The sequence below is a fragment of the Beta vulgaris genome, chromosome 9 (assembly GCF_026745355.1).
Source record: "Beta vulgaris subsp. vulgaris cultivar EL10 chromosome 9, EL10.2, whole genome shotgun sequence".
NCBI lineage: Eukaryota > Viridiplantae > Streptophyta > Magnoliopsida > Caryophyllales > Amaranthaceae > Beta > Beta vulgaris.
In genome coordinates this window covers 42,629,688-42,651,708 of record NC_079210.1, presented here as the reverse complement: position 1 = coordinate 42,651,708, position 22,021 = coordinate 42,629,688, and the positions used below count along the sequence as shown (strand labels likewise).

The 22,021-nt window shown below is 35.8% G+C and overlaps 1 protein-coding gene and 1 long non-coding RNA gene across 2 annotated transcripts; one reads left to right on the top strand and one right to left on the bottom strand.

Moving 5' to 3' along the window:
• Window positions 1-5,158: 5,158 nt before the first annotated feature.
• LOC125493519 (uncharacterized) lies at window positions 5,159-6,572 on the bottom strand. Its single transcript, XR_007270136.2, has 2 exons — window positions 6,389-6,572; window positions 5,159-5,562 (listed from the first exon to the last, which is right to left on the bottom strand). It is a non-coding gene; the product is annotated as an uncharacterized LOC125493519 (long non-coding RNA).
• A 4,049-nt stretch (window positions 6,573-10,621) lies between these two features.
• On the top strand, window positions 10,622-11,791 carry LOC125493683 (uncharacterized mitochondrial protein AtMg00810-like). Its single transcript, XM_048637166.1, has one exon. It carries the CDS (start codon window positions 10,622-10,624, stop codon window positions 11,789-11,791), a length of 1,170 nt encoding a protein of 389 aa, XP_048493123.1.
• Window positions 11,792-22,021: the final 10,230 nt, after the last annotated feature.

Sequence of the window (22,021 nt, the reverse complement as noted above, 5' to 3'; positions counted from 1 at the left end):
GCATTCAAGCCTACTCCTGTGGAATCATGCAAATTAAAGACATTAAACACGACACTTTAACTTCCTAACAATCCATTCTACCTATCCCGTGGAGAACTTCATGTCCTTAATTGAAATACTCAAATCCGTCAAAATCCAACTCCCGTTGTGATCAAGACAATGGAATCATAACAATACTAGTTATCCCTAATCTAGTATTGGAATATGCACAATCAATTAAGCAAGAACAATTAACAATTAATATGAGAATTTAAAGAAACAATCATGAATTAAATCATACTAGGGTTCAACTTAACCATAGATAAAAGAAACTACTCTATCATGAAATAAATAATGAAATCTAAATCTACAAAGAAAAACATAATCAAAGAAATCAAGAAAGAAACTAATAGAATTCATGAATTAATGAAGAAGAATAAAAACTAGGGTTTACACTAAAAACTAGAGAGAAAGAGAGGAAGAGAGAAAACTAAAACCTAAAACCTAAAATAACGTGAGAGAGAGGAGAGAAGAAAGAATGAAAACCTATCTAAATAAATATTCAATAACCTAATATGACTTGGAAAGTAATTTACAAGATAAGAAAATCTTAAATATATCATTAATAGGCGGATTAGTGATCCGCGCGTACGCGCGGCAGATTCCAGCAGAAACAGTGCAATCTTCCGAAAGGCATAACTCCTTGACTAGAAGTCTCCTCGGGGCGTGCCACCTATCGTTGGAAAGATCTTCAAGTCTAGTTTCCAAATCTGGTGGAATTACTCGATTTTAAGAATCACATCAAAAGTTATGATCAGAGAGTAGACATGACTCTTTTTCATATTTCTTCTAATGACTTTCCGCTTCGTTTTTGCTCAAATCTCGTACTATGACATATCCATACGATCCTTATGCATTTACTCCTTTCCAAGTGCTCCTAATCCTCAAGTTCATCTAATCATAATCCAAATACGTCTTCAATGCCTGAAATTCATCAAAAATAAGAAAACATACCGAATAGAAATAGAAAAACATAACTTAAGAATATAATGCAATAATGAACCTAATTATGAAACTAAATGCTCTAAATGCAACCTAAATGCACCTAAAAACTATATATAAAAATGAATTATCAATCCACATGAATAGTTGTAGCAAAGTGTAATCACTAGCTTTCGTTTTTCATTTTCCTCATTTTCCCTTGTTTTTTTTCTTTTTCCATCTTTTCCATCTCTTGAGTTTTTGAAAAACTTCGCCTTGAATCTTGAATTGAGTTATGGGGTAATCTTTGCTCGAAAACCCTCACGAGAGCATACTCGTTCTCTTAAGGGACTTGAAGGTTTAAATGGCTTGATGTATATGCTAAATGCATCCGTGATTCCTACGATAGAGAGTTAGTATATATAATTGTGTGTTTTGTGTTCTAGTTGTCGTTTGTTTTGCCCGAGAACGTGCCAAAGTCCTAGTTGGGGATATTTGATAAGTGGCCAGAATGGACACTTTTAGAGTTAATTTCCCCTTAGTTTAGGTTCATTTTGTATGTGTTTTGGCATGTTTAGGGCAGTTTTGTGTTTAATTGCATGGTTTTGCATTTTCTTAGTCCTTTTTGTGATTTTGTGGGTTTTCGGTGTGTTTTAGACTTGATTTTGATGATTTATGAATAAAAATGCTCTCATGTACTTTTGATACACTTTGTAGGTGTTTGTGGTCGAATGGCAAGGCAAAGAAGTGGCTAGGAATGGCTTAAGAGGAGCATGGATGAAGGAGTGAAGACTTTGCAAGTTTTTCCTCAGAGCGTACGCTTCCTCTGATGAGGAGCTGTTAACACCCAAAAATATCGCGTTGACTTTGTATTAACAGAGTTGGACAATGATTGACTTACGATGGTTTAACTGGCGATGAAGAGTTCAAACGCCAGTCTAAACGGTTTACGAGATATCCAACATTGACGAGATCAAGGAGTTTAAACGGTTTCCAGAAGGCAAAGACGGAGCGGATATTGATGGAACATTCAAGTTCAAATCAGGAGAAGATGGCGTCTAAAGGAAAAACCGTCCATAACCCCACGATCTGCAGCACTATCCATCTATAAATATGCGTGAAGACATAGAAGCAACGACAACAACAAACACACAGACAATCTATTCTTCTTTTAGCACTTTTACTGCTTTCCGTAGTTTTCCACTTGGCTTCTCAGCCAAGTTTAGTGTAGGGTAGGGTAGTTTAGCGTGGTTACAAAATTCTTCACTAGGAAGTATTTCCCTTTCCAATTGTACGACTATGGAGGTAATACTCCTTCATTTCAATACAATTGTAGTCTGACTCTATCCCTTTCTATATACGGAAGGCTTTCGTATCTTGCATCCATGCATGCTTGCTTGCTTATAGTTCAGTTTTCATTCCACTCTCGGTGCAACTGTCACGTCCTTCTGGTTGCTTTGGCTCTAAATACATCTTCTAGCGGATTTGACGTTAGCAAGGTTATCCAGTGTAATCAGTAACAAGAGGAGCAGCCCCCTAGCGAACCAAAAACAATATTGGGCGTTTGACTTGGTGGTGAAGTGCAAAGTCACCTCAACAGGTTTTTTTGTGACCACAGTGGGAGGAAACAGTTATACTTGGATCTTGAAGTTACACTTCGATCTGAGAGAGTTTCCTTAATGGCTTCAAGAAGATCTACTCGTAAAGGCAGTCTTCAGGACGATGGGAATTCATCTGATCAAAATCTTGAGAATCTGTTAGAGGATCTTAATTATGTAGAAACTGTTCGATCTTTTGAAGAAGGTTTTAACCCCACTGAGCAACCCGAGTCTCATACACAAAGGCTTGAAGAGTTGCAACTCAACAGTGGGGAAAACCGCCCTCCATCACGAAACTTTCTCAATTCAATATACACGAAATATGTGGATATTTTTAAAAGTTTGGTGGAGGATTTTAAAGAAAATAATAAGGAATAGTTTAGTAACCTCCATCGTGCCATGATTCAGGAAACCGCTCGAGTTGTAACTGATGAGTTGCAAAGCCTCGTGTTGGAACACAAGGTGACACTCAAGAAGGGGGGGGTTGAATTGAGTGGTGAAATTTAATCGTTTTTCCGCAAAATCTCTTTTATGGCACTGTGCCAGGCGTTGAACCAAACACTCGTAAAACGCTTATTTGAGTTTTTGCGAATAATAAACTAAAACTATATTAAATCAATACTCAATACTCAATACTCAATACTCAAGATATAACGTGGTTCAATCTCACCTCTGAGATCTACGTCCACAAGAAACAAAAACTCTTTTATTTCTTTAAATCCTTAAAACATCAATCTCTTGATACAATAAGAATTCCCTCACTACTAACCCTAGTAGTGACCCCCAGCACTTAACTCTAAGTGTTGACACTCTCTATAATGGTAAAATTACAGAAAGAAAACGATCCTCAATTATGTGCTTCTTAGTCAAGCAATTTTGAGGACAATTACAATCGTATGAAAGTTACTTAATCTGACTCGCTCAGTGATATGCTCAGTGCCGTAGGAAATTGTTTTCAGCTTTTAATAAATTCGGTTTTTATCTCTGAAAACGTGAGATCTAAAAGTGAATTATAAAACCCTTTTATAGGACATGGTTTGGACGTCCATCCTTCAAAATTATCTTTATCTTTTAATCCTTAATTTAAGGGATTTAATTCTCTTTTAGAAAAACAAACTTTATCTTTTTCTATCTTTATCTTTAATCTTAAAAAGATAAGTTTTCCATATTAGATTTCAATTTTTATCAAAAAGTATTTTCCAAAATCTATTTTATAAAATCTGAATTTATAAACACGTTTTTGGTAAAACTCGTTTTTTATAAAAATATTTTATTTTAAAAACACGTTTTTATGAAAACACGGTTTTATGTTAAAATCTTTTTCTAAAACTCGTTTTTCCAAAATTCCTTTATAAAACACGGTTTTATTAAATTCTTTTTCTAAAACTCGTTTTTATTAATTTCTTTTCTAAAACACGTTTTTATCAAAATTCTTTTTATATCTTATTTCGAAAACTAATTTCCTTTTTATATAGATATATAATATTAATACAATTATTTATTTCCTTAACTCTAAGAAAATAATAATTATACTAATTTTATAATTCTATATTTAGCACATAGCATTTTACCAAGTTCGAGCATATTACATTTAAATACAAAGTAACTATTCTAAGGAACATATAAACTTGGACTTCATTCTTGATTTTTCTTTTCTTCATAGTCTTCATTTATTAATTCCTTTCTTCATGCATCTGTTGCAACTGTTACATACTTTCATACTATAACATATTATATTAATTTTCATCATCAAAACATAACATGTACATCCACAACACCTCGGTTCACATACTCAAGAAGCGGTTACCAGGCAGGTGATTAATATTTAATAGAACGTATTGTGTCGGACTCGTCCGACCATAATCTTGGTCGGACGACTTTCAGGTGGTTCCAATTTTTTTTCAGGTAGTCTTCATTTTTTTCAGGTGGTTCCAATTTTTTTCAGGTAGTCTTCATTTTGTTTTCAGTTAGTCTTCTTTGTTTTTCAGTGGGTTTTTGTGCTTCAGTTAGACTTACTTGGGTTTCAGTTGGTCTTTATTCTTTTTCAGGTAGTCTACATTTTTCTTCAGGTAGTCTTCATTTTGTTTCAGTTAGTCTTCTTTGTTTTTCAGTGGGTTTTTGTGCTTCAGTTAGACTTACTTGGGTTTCAGTTGGTCTTTATTCTTTTTCAGGTAGTCTACATTTTTCTTCAGGTAGTCTTCATTTTGTTTTAGTTAGTCTTTTTTTTCAGTTAGTCTTCTTTTTGTTCAGTTGGTTTTTGTGCTTCAGTTAGACTTACTTGGGTTTCAGTTGGTCTTTATTCTTTTTCAGGTAGTCTTCATTTTTCTTCAGGTAGTCTTCATTTTGTTTCAGTAAGTCCAACTGAAAGAAAACAAAGTCCAACTGAAAGAACACAAAGTCCAACTGAAACAAAACAAAGTCCAACTGAAAAACAAAACAAAGTCCAACTGAAACAAAACAAAGTCCAACTGAAAATGGAAAATAGTCCAACTGAAAATGGAAAATACCAACTGAAAGAATAAATGGGAAGAGGTGTCAGTCCTGGCTGCAAGTAACAGAACTCAGAGCAAATAGTTAATAATTGTACATGTACCAGGCAGTGACCATTAAAGATTCCATGAGAAGATGTAGTAATAGGTAATTACATCAACTTCAAGTTCTTCTTGAAACATCACATCTATCCTTGAATACCTGCTAGCAAAGCGAAATCAGAGAGCCCACTCTTACAGTAACAATAATGAAGAGTCGCGAATGACATTACAGATCTCCAATCACAGCCTTAATGTTCTGTTCCTTTGCTATTATAACATCTGATCTTTGCTATAAACCATTATAACAACAGCTTTTCCGGTGAAGAGATATTGGTAATTGGAGTTGTTCTTGCCATTAACGTGCGCTTCTCTTTCTTCTTTTTCTTCTCAGATCTGGCATCTCCATGATCTTCTTCCATGTCTTCATCTTTCTTCTTCTCCATGTTTTCTCTTTTAACTTTCAATGTCGGATGCTATGAAGGATCTCACATTTAGCCATGAAACTCTTAGAAGCAACGGGACTGTGAAGATTAAATATCTTGATGGCAACTATTGGTCCAACCATGAAACATACTTTTAAAAAAAGCCCGTGCGTTTTGATAGGCTCAGCCTGTCCGACGGAAGGTATTGGGTCAGACGGTCTGACCCAATACTTTCACTAAATTTAAACGCCATCTTTAGGAGAGGGAGGAATAGCAATTTGGGAGGAAATAAACAACCACCAATAAACCGAAATTAAATGACTAGCCTAAACCTTTTTTTTAGCAGGACAAGGATGACAAGCACAAAAGTCCAGCACTGAATCTGGATTGCAAAAATGGATGAATTATCATATCAATACATTTGAAGCCGACCATAAATAAATAAAAACAATGGGACTTTCAAATCTAAATTTTACATGAAGATTATTGCAATGACCTATTGATTTGATGGCAACAAAATGCTGCGGAAACTAAGCAGACCTAGTCGTTTATAAATACTTTAAAAATGTGATATCTGCTCCATAAATATCTAATTTCCACAGCAAAACCAAAGAGAGTAATTTAAGATTACAAAGAAAAGACAGCATAAGTTCTCACAACTTAGTCACTGACAATTTACACATAGACTTCAAACAATGTCACCCAAGAATTTTGTACAAAATTCTCATAAAATCACTCAACATTCTTGTACAAAACCACTCGATTAATTTCGCAACAAATCGCTCAAGTTCCCGACAAATTCACTCAACAAATAAAAAAACTAATAAGAACAAAATTAGAACAATAAAACAGAAAAATTAGAGAATTAACCGTTTACCTTGATTTGAGGAAACTGGAGAATGCAAGTGTCGAAGAAGGTTGTGGAAAAGCGTCGCAGTTTTTGAGGTTGAATATTACTAAGGGTTTAATTTTTTCAGAATTACAGGAGATGGGCAGATGGCCGCAAATTAGATTGTACACCCAGGTGTATAAATTGAGAAAGATTGCAGCATTACGTTAAGTGTGATAATTATGTTTTTTTTTAAAAAAAATATTTTGAAAAGGGTTGGGCGTACAAATAGAGTCATACATTCGGGTGTAAAATCTAATTTGCGTAGATATTCAAATCGAATGCTATAATTAATGTACAAATAATAAGGTCGAATGTTATAAGTCACTCGTGAATGCACTCAAATATAAGATTATATTTTATATTTTGTCTAATTGTTTTGAGTTAATTATTACCTAGTTAGTTATAGGAGATTACTATTTTCAGTCTCTTAGTTAAATTAAATAAAAGAGAAGTTAGTTGCAAGTTGGTTAAATCAGTTAGAAAAGTTTGTTAAGAGCTCTTGTATATAAGCTTTCTAGCCCTACACTCTTACTGTTGTAACCTCATAATCACAGAAATAAATCTCTCATTTCTTCTTCTCTCACTTTCTCTCTATCTACAGAAATCATTCTTTCTTGATATCTTATATGGTATCAGAGCGCAATCTCTCGCTTTGAGATTGAGGTTGAAATTCTCATTGTGAAATCTAGCAGAATTTTGTGAAATTTCTTGCAAGTGCGAAATTTCTTGCAAAGTTCTACGAAAATTCATTGAAGTTCGAATTATTTTCTTGAACTTTTACTCTCTAAAATGGCGATTGAAGGTGTCATTAACACTGAACACACAGTTAACAACAATCAACAGATGAACAATGGAGGTATTCATGATCCTTACTTCATTGCTGCTTCCGATAGTCCTACCTCTTCTCTTGTTGCTTCAATTTTTACTGGAACAAACTTTGTTCGTTGGAGTAGAAATGTTAGGAGAGGTTTAATTGCGAAAAACAAAGAACAATTTATCAATGGAGATATTGTGAAACCAGATGAGAATCATAAAGATTTTCAAAAATGGAAACGAGCTGATTTTATGGTTGTAAGTTGGATATTGAGTTCAATGAGTTCAGAATTAGCTGATGATTTTGGATACCTAGATTCTGCTGTTGAATTGTGGAAGGAATTACATGAGAGATTTGGACAATCAAACGGTCCTTTGATATATCAATTGAAGAAAGAAATTGATAATCTACAACAAGAAAATATGACTATTATTACCTATTATGGTAAGTTGAAGAAGTTATGGGATGAGATGAGATGTATTAGGAATTTTCCTACATGTAGTTGTGGTGCCTTGAAGTCTTGTAGTTGTTTCTTTCTCAAGAAAATCACTGAATTTGAGGAAGAAGACAAAATGATGAAGTTTCTTTTAGGACTTAACAGTGGATTTGATAACACAATCACAAATGTGTTATCAATGGATCCATTGCCTAATATCAATAGAGTTTTCTCTATTGCTCAGCAAATTGAGAAACCAAAGGAGGTTAGTGGTGTGGTTGTTGAGAGCAATGCATTGGCAGCTCAAACTTTCAAGAATGGACAATTTCAGAGAAATTTGCAAGGAAAGAAAGATTGGAAGAAAGACAAGTTATCTAAGTATTGTACTCACTGTAAGGCCAAGGGGCATACAATTGATCAATGTTTTAAGATCATTGGATACCCTGAATGGTACAATACTATCAAGGCTACTGCAAACAAAGGAGTCAATCAAGCTTATGGAGGGAAGATTGTTGCGAATGTACATTCTTCACATGAAGAATACTGTGCTAATGATCCTTTGGAAAATGATGTTGCTACTGGACACAATCATCATCATGGTGGTCAGATGACTGATGATGGCAGTAATATTTCTCCTGATATGCTGAATGTGATTTGTCAAGAAGTAATGCGAGCAATGAAGGGTAAACAGCAAGTGAATGCTTCTGGATCTGGATGTTCATCTGCAAATTTTGCAGGTATTATTTCTCATTCATTGACATGTTCTATGAATAAAAACAGTGATAAAAATCTATGGATTATAGATTCTGGTGCATGTGATCATATGACTTATGATGAAAGTATCTTGATGAACACAAGAGTGTTAGTTAAACCTATTAAGGTAGGTCTACCTGAAGGAACATATAAAGTTGTTGAGAAAATTGGAGATGTCATGCTCAGTGATAAGTTGATGATCTTTGGTGTTATGTTTGTTAAAGGATTTAAACATAATTTGTTGTCAATAGGAAGGTTAATTGAACACAACAAGGTTAGAGTATCATTTACTGAAAATAAATGCTGTTTTCAGGACCATACTAGTTCTGTGGTCATAGGTGCTGGGAAGAAATTCAATGGTCTCTATTACTTTGTCAAGGTAGATGATCAACAATGTGCTTCTTACAGAGCTGCAGGTTCAGGTACTCTTGGACATGAGGTTGGTTGTAACACAGTGAATAATGTGGATAATGTAAATATTCCTGTTTTGCCAAATAAAACTGCAACAAGTGTGTCTCAAAATAAACTAGCAAATAGAGATCAACTAGATCTTTTTCATGCTAGATTAGGACACCCATCTTTATCAAAGATGAAATATGTTCCTGATTGTGATTGTTCTGGATTAAAAGAATACAATTGTAGTATTTGCTACAATGCCAAACAACATAAATTTCCCTTTGCTATCAGTACAAGTAGAGCAACTAGTTGTTTTGATCTTATTCATCTAGACCTATGGGGTCCATACAAGGTGAAAGCAATAGGTGGAGCATCCTATTTCTTGACTGTGCTTGATGATCATAGCAGAGTTACATGGACATATCTTTTGCATAACAAGCTTCAGGTAGAAAAGATTGTTCAAGAATTTCAATCTATGGTAGAGACTCAATTTGATATAAAGGTTAAGTCTATCAGATCAGATAATGGAACTGAACTGATTAAAGAATCTTGCATAGCTTTGTTTGCTAGTAAAGGAATTTTGCACCAGAAGAGTGTTCCTAATGTACCTCAACAAAATGCTCGTGTTGAGAGAAAGCACAGATATTTGCTTGAAGTTGCTAGAGCTTTGAGATTCCATGCTCATTTGCCAAAGAAGTTCTGGGGTGACTGCCTTCTTACAGCTACAACTTTGATAAACAAAATTCCTACAAAAGTTCTCAATTGGAAATCTCCCTATGAGGTACTATTTCATAAACTTCCTTCTTATTCTGAATTGAGAGTGTTTGGATCACTTTGTTTTGCATATAATATGCATGTTAAAAGAGACAAATTTGATAATAGATCTAGAAGGTGTATCTTCATTGGATACCCTTTTGGACAAAAAGCTTTTAAATTATATGATTTGGATACTCATGTTACTTTTGTCTCAAGAGATGTGATTTTCTTTGAGAACATCTTTCCATATCAAATCTCTCATCATATTTCTCACCCTAAACAGCCTTCTATGATTCAGTTTGCATCTGATTCAGATATTTCCTCTCTTGATTACTCTCTAAACACAAATATGGATCACATTTCTTCTGTTCCTGATTCTTCTCACTTACATTCTCCTATTGCTAATACTCCTAATTCTTCTTTTTCTGATTCTAGCCCTGTTAATAATCTGCATCCACAGATGTTATCTTCTGATTCTCCTATATCTCACTCACCTGATTTATCTACTTCTGAACCAAATCTCAATATACCTTCTGATGTTCCTATCACTAGGACTTCTTCCAGAGTTATCAAACCATCTACTCACCTTCATGATTTTGTAGGTGGTTACATTCCTCATAAAAATTCTTCCACCTCATCAGACACACATTCTCTTTCTTTTGTTGTAAGCACAACATATGTTCCTCTTGAACCTAAAAATTATCATCAAGCCAAACATGATTTGAATTGGGTGAATGCCATGAAGAAGGAGATTGAAGCTCTTGAGAGCAATGATACTTGGGAGTTAACTGGTTTACCTCAAGGAAAGAAAGCTATAGGCTCTAAATGGGTTTACAAAACTAAGTTGAATCCTGATGGAACTATTGAAAGACACAAAGCAAGATTAGTTGCAATTGGGTATCAACAGATTGAAGGGCAGGATTTTCATCAAACATTTTCTCCTGTAGCTAAGCTGGCTACTGTGAGAACTGTTATTGCTCTTGCTGCAATAAAGAAATGGCATTTACATTAACTAGATGTAAATAATGCTTTTCTACATGGCTTCTTAGATGAAGAAGTGTATATGTCCCCTCCAGCTGGATATGATAAGGCAAAACCTGGTGAAGTTTGCAGATTGAAACGTTCCCTTTATGGCCTTAGACAAGCATCTAGGCAATGGAACAAAGAACTTAGCAAATTTCTCAAAAGTTTGCAATTTGTACAGTCTAAACAAGATTACTCTTTGTTTACTAGGACTCAGAATGGTGAATTTTTGGTGTTATTGGTGTATGTAGATGATATTCTTATCACTGGAACATCTCTTTCTCAAATTGAAGAAGTTAAAAGATCCTTAGACTCAGCTTTCACAATTAAGGATCTTGGAAATTTGACATATTTCCTTGGAATTGAAGTGCTTAGAACAGACAATGGGATTTTTCTCTCACAGAAGAAGTATATTAAGGACATACTTTCTGATGCTGGTATGCTTGATTGTTTCACTGCTCCAGCCCCTCTCTCTTGTGGCTTAAAGCTCTCTACTGAAGTGGGTGACCCTCTTACAGAACCTGATGTATTTAGAAGTTTAGTAGGAAGGTTGCTTTATCTTGGAATCACAAGACCTGATTTGTCTTATTCAGTGCAACACTTAAGTCAGTTCATTCATTGTCCTAGAATTCCACATCTCAGAGCTGCATTGCATATTCTTAAGTACTTGAAGGGTACTTTGGATCATGGATTATGGTATAAAGCTGATACAGATCTACAAATTAATGCTTATAGTGACTCAGACTGGAGCTCCTGTCAGTTTTCTAGTAGATCTCTCAGTGCTTATGCAGTGTTTTTGGGTTCTAATTTGATTTCATGGAAAACAAAGAAGCAACATAGTGTTAGTAAGTCATCTGCAGAAGCAGAATACAGGAGTATGTCTGCTACAGCCAGTGAACTTGTCTGGGTTCAAGGGTTATTGGAAGATTTACAAGTTCATGTTCCTCTGCCTGTCACTTTGCATTGTGATAATACTTCAGCACAACATCTGGCTCAGAACCCCATGTTTCATGAGAAAACAAAACATTTGAAGAGAGATATGCATTATGTTCGTGAGCAAGTAGAAGAAGGGTTTATACAGACTGCTCATGTGTCAAGTTCTCAGCAAATAGCTGATGTTCTTACTAAGCCTCTTGTGTCTGCTCAACATCAGTTACTATGTGGCAAGCTTGGACTTATTTCAAAGGTCCAGCTTGAAGGGGGAGTATAGGAGATTACTATTTTCAGTCTCTTAGTTAAATTAAATAAAAGAGAAGTTAGTTGCAAGTTGGTTAAATCAGTTAGAAAAGTTTGTTAAGAGCTCTTGTATATAAGCTTTCTAGCTCTACACTCTTACTGTTGTAACCTCATAATCACAGAAATAAATCTCTCATTTCTTCTTCTCTCACTTTCTCTCTATCTACAGAAATCATTCTTTCTTGATTTCTTATATTAGTAGTTTGTAGTCTTTAAAAAATTTCACGTAAATATACAAAATGCAACCTACAAATTTCTTTAGACATTTCAGCTTGATTTGTTAAGTCATTTGACGTGTGTGTATATATATATATTCTCTTAAAGAATTGATTCCAGTCTCCAGAAAAACCCATTACGTGCTTCTGAAAAATTAACTCTACAAATCCAGTAATGGAAGAACATGAAATATAATCATTTGTAGGCGATTCTCTCTGTTTTGGTTTAATGAAGGTTTGATGCTTAAACTAAGCTAATTTTTTCTTTATTTTGTTGATAGGTTGTCAAGATAATAATTGTTTCTATGCACTCGTCAGGGACTGCATACATTACTCTTATTTCTGGCGGCTCTCTTGAGAGTTGAGAATTGGTTGCTTCGAGTGAATAAATCTTTATCAGGTATTATTACCTTAATTAAACGTTTATAATTACTGTTGCAGGTAGTTATAATGGTGATCAACAGGATGTCGAAATCTTGCTCTTTTCGTAGTCGTTTTGTTTTGCAAACGTCTGATGTATGTAATACAAATACCTTACTTGTCTTATTAATATTGACATTATTATTCACCTTTTTTGATTTCTTTATTTATCCCTTTTATATATGTTATAGGAACAAGAAAATGTTTTTGTTCAACTTCCAATTCAATACAAGAACTCTTGAGAACTAACTATAAAATTTTGAAAGATATCCTCATTTATATATGTACAATTGTGGGAAATAATTGTGTTAAACCTGTTGTAGGTTAACTTGACATTCAATATATATAGTGTTTATATTACAGATATATGACTAGTAAAGTACCATTCTATCCTTTATGATATAATATTATCCCTTTACATATAATATTCAATATACCTTGTGATGTGGATGTGAAAGAGGGAACGAACACACGTTATGAAACAACAGTGTCATGACATATATATATAGTTAAAGTGATTGAATAGTGATGCGCTGCATTTGTTCTTGATGGCATGCATGCATATATAAAGGTGGGGATTGGGGATTGTTATAAGAGACAATTTTGGGAGATATATATAAATTAAAGTTTGCTACAGTGAAAATTATAGAGCCAACGAGCATTGATCTCAAGTAGCCGAGGCGGAAGCAGCTAGGTATGGAGACTGGAGTTTGACTGGCCACGAGACTTGGTCTTGGAGCGAGGTTGATGATATGCTTCAAATGTCTTCCACGCAATTAAGCACCAAAATCATGCTAGTCTTTCTCCTCTATCTGTAATTTATAATGACATTCAAGTGCCTAAGTTTATGTATGATGATGTCTTACATTTATTTAGAATACTAGCTCTTTATTACTTGCTTATATCATAATAAAAGCTCAAATAAAACTTAATGCACAATTACTACCGTATGATCATAAAACAGTTAAAGCATTTAATTTATTTACCAAAAATGGCATCATTCAAAGCTTAATCATATATATTCACATTCTTTTTAAGATTTAAAATTCCAACTAGTTTTCAATATATGATAACATATGACATTCGTTCCATGTTCTATACAAAATACTACGATATCTTTCAATTTGGAATAGAGAAACCAAATGGTTACGTTGATATCCCATAAACTTATAGTTGTACTGCTTGTACATTTACAAATTTCGCAAAGGGATCAGAGAAGAGTGGAAGACATACAGTAAGCAACATCAAAGTCGCCGTCGAGAGGGTCATGGATAGGTTCCCCAAAATCAGGACCGCAAGCCCGGCAGCCATTATGACCAGTAGTAAAAAGTAAATTTTTCGAGATCTCAAGTCGTAGGTGTCAGTTCTAGCAACAGCTCTCATGGTTAAGGAAGACGACTTTTCTCCCTCAGATCGCAGTACCAAGCTGTTTTTCAAACATAGGTTGATCGGCGAAGAAGAAGAAACCAGTTCTACCGATATTTTTCTTACTGGCTGTCCACGGCGCGCACGCTGTATCCAACGCTAAAGTAACTCGATACTCTTTTTTTGACAAAAGTAACTCGATACTTGGTTATCTATCTATTAACATATACTAAAACAAAGTCGAAAGTGCCATGTGACACTTTCTAGTCAAAAATTTTTCCACCTAATGTTTTCTTCTAAATATAGAAAATATCTTTTCCGAGAGATATAGGAAATATTTTAAATATGTTTTTGAAAGAAAATTAGCATAACAATAAGTATCTATAAAACAATAATATCAAACAATTTAACATAACAATAAACCATATAAGATCTATGTTTCCGAAGTAAATTTTTTGACCCAAAAATATTTTAGTATCATAAATCTTACGATATAATATTACTAGCCTTTTGTGCATGCGATGAGTGCGAGGATACATCGAAATGAATCATGATGGTTTGATTTGAGTTATTTTTATTTTGAGCAATAAAACTTGTGCACTGCCCGTCTGATTTAATTTAGGAGGATTTTTTTAAAAAAATCTTGCTTGTTAACCAGGAACAATTGGTCCATATACTTATTTGCCATTTAAATCAGTGAAGAGTAATTTTTCTCCTTTTCTAAATGTTCACACTTTGAGTTTCAATTATATTGGAAATGAAATTTAAAATTTTTCATACACAATCTGATTTTGCATGAAATGGTCATTTTAATTTTTCTCCTTTTCTAAATTTTAACACTTTAAGTTTCAATTATAATTGAAATGAAATTTTAAGTTTTTTCATACACAATCTAATTTTGCATGAAATGGGCATTTTTTATTTTTCTCCTTTTCTAAATTTTAACACTTTGAGTTCAATTATATGTGAAATAAAATTTTAAAATTTTCATACACAATCTGATTTAGCATGAAATGGTTTTCGCAAATTAATGTAATTTTTTTTTTCTGAAAATGGATTTTTGCAAAAGGTGTTCGCAAAAAGGTTTGATATTGTTTTGTTTTTCAAAATTTATTTCTGAACATGGATATTTTGCAAAAGTTTTGGGCAAAAATTTTATATTGGAACTTTTAAAAAAAAGAACTAAATGTGTCATAAATGAAACAAATTTTGTACACATCTTGTTTTCTGATTTTATATGAAAATGAATCAAATTTAAGTTTAATTATATAAAAAGCCCTATTCAACAAATTGCTATTATCTCCATTTTTTCAACTACATAACAGTCGACTAATGTGCAATAACTTTGAAGATTAAAAGAATTATGTACCTGTTTGAAAGTTTGCAAATCGCCGGTGGACGAATGTGTGATATTATTGTCAAAATCTTATGTTTTTCTCAGATTTGTGTTCATATGTAATTTTTGTGAGTATGTAATTGTGAATGGTTATTGAGAACAATGACTTGTAAGTGAATTTTGTGAATGTTTTTGTATGTATTGCGTCCTAGTATATTAGTTTTGCTTGTAAGTTAATTTTTTGTTTTTGTAAAGTTTCCTGATCATTTGAGTGATTTGCGTGATTTTTCCAACGTGATTTTCTCAATTCTATGAGTGATTTGTAAAGTTTCCTCATATAAGTGATTTCTGAGTGATTGTTGAATATGATTTCCGATGGCTTTGTTTGACCCCCATGTTGGTATTGCGATTCATTTTGTAATTTAGAAAGGGAAGAGGGGCAAAATAGTCAGTTCCCTTATGTAATAGAGATTTGATTGAAAATTGTGGGACACTTACGTCAATTATAAATCAGTACTACATCATTAGATTGTACTCCCTCCCTTCCATAATTTTCTGTGCATTTTGGTTTTTTTTCACTATTCACATGTACAGAGAATCTTCTATATTTTTATCGATATATAAAAGTAAATATAGTCATGTGGGATCTTGTTTGAATTGTCTTAATAAGTACAACATTAATATCCAATTAATATAATTTTTACAAACATACAATTAGAGATATTAATGATATAAAATATGCGTTGGGAAGCGTATGAACAGTGAATGCACAAAAAAATTATGTAACGGATGAAGTATCTAAGATGAGATATTAAAACACAACTTATAAATTTTAATTTCCTCTATAATTTTCTAACCCCTTTTAATTATCCTATATTTTTTTATTTTTGAGGGGAAATTATCCTATTTTTTTAATTAAACATTTAACCTGCATAATACGCGCATCGTCCATGATGAATTCTAGTATTATATAAAACTATATATTTATTAATACGAAGTATATATTAATTCTAGAAACTAAGACTAAATTGATAATTTAAACACATCATCAACCTATTTTGGTGCGAAAATTTGATGCCAAATTATGTGTAACTCGAGTTACCAAATTTAAGTAACACCATATATTAACGGCGAGTCCCTTGTAAAGGATAGGATTTGATTCTTGTGGGCGATTCTAGTACGCTCATTTATCAATTTACACTTTAAAATACAATTTTGAGACATTTTCCGGGTCCATCAATATTTCCGCGTGTGCCCAAATTTCTATCACGCTAATGAAACAAATTGAAGGAACAGGAACAGGAGCAATAATAGATAGCCAGACAACCCTAGATAGAAAGAATGAATTAAGTATAAATTGATTAGTTTTACTTAATAGTAACGTAGTAAACCTATAATTCAAGTCAAGAGGGCTTAAACGTACAAAAGGCGGCAGCGCAGAAGTGACGAGGCAGCGTTGAGGAGGAGGAGAAGAGCTTGTTTAAATAAAATCAATGTTCCAACAAGTATGGAACTTCTTAGCTACTCAAATAACGATTTGGTTATTGATTGCAAGAATGGTGCTTGATAGCAAAACGAAGTGTGATAAATCGGTATAGTGCTTAGCCTTAATAAAGATTCATTCTATCGACAAAAGAAAATTGTTTGTCATATTATTTTTACTTTCAATAATTTTATGCAAGTGTTATTTCAAATTTTCAAGATTGGGACGGTCGCTTCATATAAGAAAGGAGAATTAAACCTATAATTTAACTTTTCGTACACAATACAAATGTATCATATAATGGCACCATCAGTAGAAAAGAACACTAGTTTAAGATTGATGTTCTTTTTTTATTATACCTGCAGTAGACTAGATTGCACCATCAGTAAAACTTAAATAGCCTTATCTATCTACTAAAAGAAACAAGATTTTACAACCACCATAATAACCATGGTGGAAATAGACTCACCCCCATGTAGACAGACGAACTATGCCTATTTGCTGTAACTGAATGGTTGCTGAGAAGAAAACCTTGAGACTACAATTTTAAAGCAAAATTATGTGTAACTCCAGTTACCAAATTTATGTCTTTATCATTAACGTTAATAAAAGAAGTAAAATAATTGACAATCATGGAAGCTTGGCATGCGAACGTTATCAATCATTATAAAAAATTATCCAATAATTATTAATAAAAGTGGGAAGAAAACTTGCCGTAAAGAAGACAAAAAGTGGGGAAAATCATATAACTATCCAATAGAGAGACGAAGAGCAACAACATACAACAGTAGAAACACTACTTATCAAATCAGCCTCTTCAAATTGTACTTTCTCTCGTTTCTTTTCTTATTTCTCCCGGGGTCAGGGATCGGGGTTCTAGGGGTTATGGAGTTCTAGGGGTTATGGGTTTTCGAGGTTCCGGGTCTTGCGTCCCGTGTTCCGGGTCATGGGTTATAGGGTCCACGGGTATACGATGCACGGTTCCGGGGTTTTGGGCTTTAGGGGTTTTTGGGTTTGGGGGTTTATGGGTCAGGGTTCAGGGTCCAGGGATTCAGGGTTTTTGGGTTCAAGGGTCAGTGTTTTTGGTTCAGGGTTCTGGGGTTCTAGGGTTCCGAAGTTTCGAGTTTCGAATTTCGATTTTAGGGTTTCAGTTTTAAGGTTTTTTGGGGTGAGGGGTTTTATGAGTTTTGGGGTTTTAAGAGTTCTAGGGTTTTAAGGTTTTGGATTTTGGGTTTAAGGTTTAGGGTTTAGGGTTTAGGATTCAGGCTTTCAGGTTTAGGGGGTAGGCTTTAGGGTTTTAGGTTTAGGGTTTCAGGGTTTTGGGTTTCGATTTTGGGGTTTTTAGGGTTTGGGATTTTAGGGGTTTTAGGATTTTATGGTTTTGGGTTTAGGGTTTTGAGTTTTTGAGTTTGGGTTTTGGGTTTAGGGGTTCGTGGATTTACGGGGTTCGGATTCTGGAGTTCGGGGTTCTGGGTTTCCGGTTTTGGGTTTCGGGGTTTCGAGTTTTGGGGGTTAGGGGGTTCGGGGGGTCCCGGGGTTTGGGTTCCCGCGACAACCAATGCCGTCTTGTCTTACCGAGTTTAGGGATATCGCATTCGAGATCGCGAAAATGCGATTCCTTCATTGTATTAAAAACAAAGTGAAGTGAAAGTGAAAGATCTGTTTAATCGAGCGAGTGAAGAACGACGGTCAGGATATCCCCGCCCTCTGAACCGGACGTAAAGGTATCCCCTCATCCGGCACTCTGTAGGAGAATCTCAATTACTGCCCGCAGGCATCCAGGCCCCCTCAGCAACCATCGAATCTTTTTAGTTGCCGCTTCAGCTTGGTCATTGCTAGGGTGGATGATAAAGTAGATCTGGAAACCGATGAACATAGTTAGTGAAGCTAGACCAGGAAGTGGGGTATCCCTGGAAAAGAGGTCGGCCTTAAGTCTACCTTAAAGCCAGCTCGGGCATTCATACTACCGGAAAAAAAGTCTAGGTTTAAGCGAGAGAACGAGCTTTTGAGCATCATTCCTACTTTCATCCTCTTTCAAACTCAATCTTAGTCTGCCCGGAATCAAACAAGGAACTAAACTTACACTTGACTAAAAAGTGGGGAAGAGCGCATCGATAAAAGCTGTAGGGTTCGGATTCTGGGTTCCGGGAGTCCGGTTCGGGGTTCGAGGTCCGGGGTCCAACCCTAAACAGGACCCAACCTATTTTTTAGGCTCTAACGACAACCTGGGCAACTTAATTACTTCAATTCAGTTGAAAGACGACAACTTTGATGAATGGGCACGCGCGATCTGCATGTATTTGAATGCTAATGGTAAACTTGGTTTTCTTGTTGGCACTATTCCCAAACACAGCACTACCAAAAACTTAGCGGATTGGAGTACATTGAATTTGATACTCCTTTCTTGGCTATTGAATACGATTTTCCCACACCTACGCTCCTCATTGTCCTTCTTTGACAACGCGCATGATTTGTGGCGTCACCTTAAAGAACGCTTTTGTGTATCTAATGGCACGCGGGTCTGTCAACTTAAATCTAACAGTAGCGATTGTAAGCAGCAAAAGAGGGAGTCCGTGGCCACTTACTTTGGCCTCCTTACCCGCTTGTGGGATGAACTAGTACTTTTATCCCAAGAAGTCGCCCGGGGGGCTCAAAGTGCCAAGTTTTGGTGTTTCTTGAACAACAACGCATCCAGGATCGTCTTCATGGGTTCTTGATCGGTCTTGATGATGCCTATGGACCGCTTCCATCAAATCTTCTTGCCCAAGGTCCGCTCCCCTCCATCACCCGTGCCTATCAGACGATTGCCCAAGAGGAGCGCTTGCGGGGAACAAGTGCATTTGCCTTGCCTCAATCGAGTGAGGCTTTAGCCTCTGCCGGAGAGTCTCGCACTCGAATTCGAACAAACAATGACATTGTGCTTTTCACACACTGTAACCGTGAGGAGCATGATGTCATGGGTTGCTTCTAGTTGATCGGATACCCAGAGTGGTGAAGTGATCTCCCACGGGGGGTCGCGCAGAGGATCTGCAGCACAAGGGGGTCGAGGATCCGCGCCAGCACGCGTAAATAAGGCGGTGGCTGGTGGGACTTTGTTTGTTCGATCGTTTGAACGGTGAGTCTTTGTTGATATTGGATATTAGTGCTACGCATCATGTAACAGGCACATTTTCACACTTCACATTAGCGGGGAAAATTAATGGATGTCCGGTTGGCTTGCTAGATGGTAGTTCTGCAGAAGCTACTCATGAGGGAGATGTGGTTCTTCCTGGAAATATGGAAATTAATAATGTTTTATTTGTGCATAAGCTTGATTGTAATTTGATTTTTGTCCCACAGTTATTAGATTTTGCAAATTGTATTATTCAGTTCACTAAAACGTTCGATGAGGACGCTGATTGGAGCGGGTGAGCGGGACGATGTACTTTTATTTTTTCGAGGTGTCCTTAAAGTGAAGGTCATGGCAATAGATGGCATGATGCCACTGATATGGTGGACTTGGATTATTGTGAGGAGGAGATGCCTATGCCCCTTGTCGAGGTTCCCATGCCAGTTGCAGGGAGCCTTGGTGGGACAGGGGGTGGGGTGCATGATGCGGAGGTGGATTTGGGTCTCGATGCTAACCGGCAGCATGAGGGACCATATGCGGAGAAGGCCAGGGAGCCTCGACACACGCTCGATCCGGCCCCGGATGTTGGGGCATCGAGTGGTGTGTCGATGCTCGACGCAGCCCCGGTTGTTAGGGAGTCGGTGCATCGCCTTGTGGGGTGCAGCTGTAGGCAGGGAGTAAAGATGCACAGAATTTGTGACTCATACTATAGTGAAAAAGAAAAGTTCATCAACTCAGGCACATGTTTCAGCATCGTCCTCGGGTACTCCTTATTCTATTAAACATTATGTTAGTTGTGAAAAGTATTCTGACAAACATCGCAGATTTGTTTAAAGAAGCTATGAAGCATGAAGAGTGGCGCGACGCCATGGGAGCTGAAATAAAAGCTCTAGAGCATCAAGGTACGTGGGAACCTTGTGGGATTTCGAACCTCTTCCTCCAGGCAAGAAGGCTCTAGGGAGTAGGTGGGTGTATACAGAAAAATATGATGAGCAGGGGAAATTGCAGTGTTTGAAGGCCAGATTGGTTATCTTTGGCCATCATCAGGTGGAAGGAATCGACTATAATGAGACTTTTGCCCCTGTAGCAAAAATGACAACTTTCGTACCTTCCTAGCCATTGCAGTTGTAAAAAAGTGGAATATACATCAGATGGATGTTCATAATGCATTTTTGCATGGTGATTTGGAGGAAGTATATATGAAAATTCCTCCTAGTTTTTAGAAAGGAAATACTAATTTGGTGTGCATGATGAAAAAATCATTGTATGGTTTGAAGCAGGCGCATAGATGTTGGTTTGCTAAATTAGCAACTGCGTTGAAAGCCTATGGCTTTCAGCAGTCCTATTTTGATTATTCCTTGTTTACTTTGACCAGGAGGAACGTTAAGTTGAATGTTCTTATTTATGTAAATGATATGATTAATGTAGGGAATGATCATGAATATTTTACTAAACTTCAAAGCTTACCCTGGAAAGTGTTTTAAAATGAAGGATTTAGGTGCTTTGAAATATTTCCTAGGCCTTGAAATTGCTAGGGAGGCGCAGGGAATTTTTATGTCGCAATGCAAATATGCCTTGGGTATCAAATCTGAGGTCGGCCTACTGGGTGCCAAGTCGGCCGAGTTTCCTATGGAACAGCACCATCAGCTTGCTTTGGTTGATTGTTCTTTTGTTTGCAGATGCAGAGAAATATCGCAAATTGATGGGAAGATTGATTTATCTTATCGTTACTAGACCTAATTTGGCATATTCTGTTCATATTTTGTCACAGTTTATGCAGGCTCCTAAAGTTATTCATTGGGAGGCCGCTCTGCGAGTGGTTCTGATTTGAGAGTTCAGCATCCTGCAGGGATGCAATTATATTGTGATAGTCAATCTGCATTATATATTGTCAAGAATCCAGTCTTTCATGAGCGTACTGAACATATTGAAGCTGATCTTCACTTTGTTCGGGATGCAGTGACAGATGGTCTTGTGAGTCCGTCATATGTTCCTACTTAATTTCAGTTGGCAGACATTTTTACGAAAACGCTTGACAGGACCCAATTTGAATTTTTGTTATCCAAGTTGGGCGTTTGCAATTTACACGCTCCAACTTGAGAATTGGTGTTAGGACTCTAAATTGAAAATGTATTAGGAATAGGATTGTTATTCCTAATCTATTATGAAGTAGGACTCTACTTAGGATTGTATAAATATAACCAATTGATTAATGAGAAGGATGACGGAAATTGACCATAATTTATCATAATTCTAAGTCTCCGAGCACTTAAAGA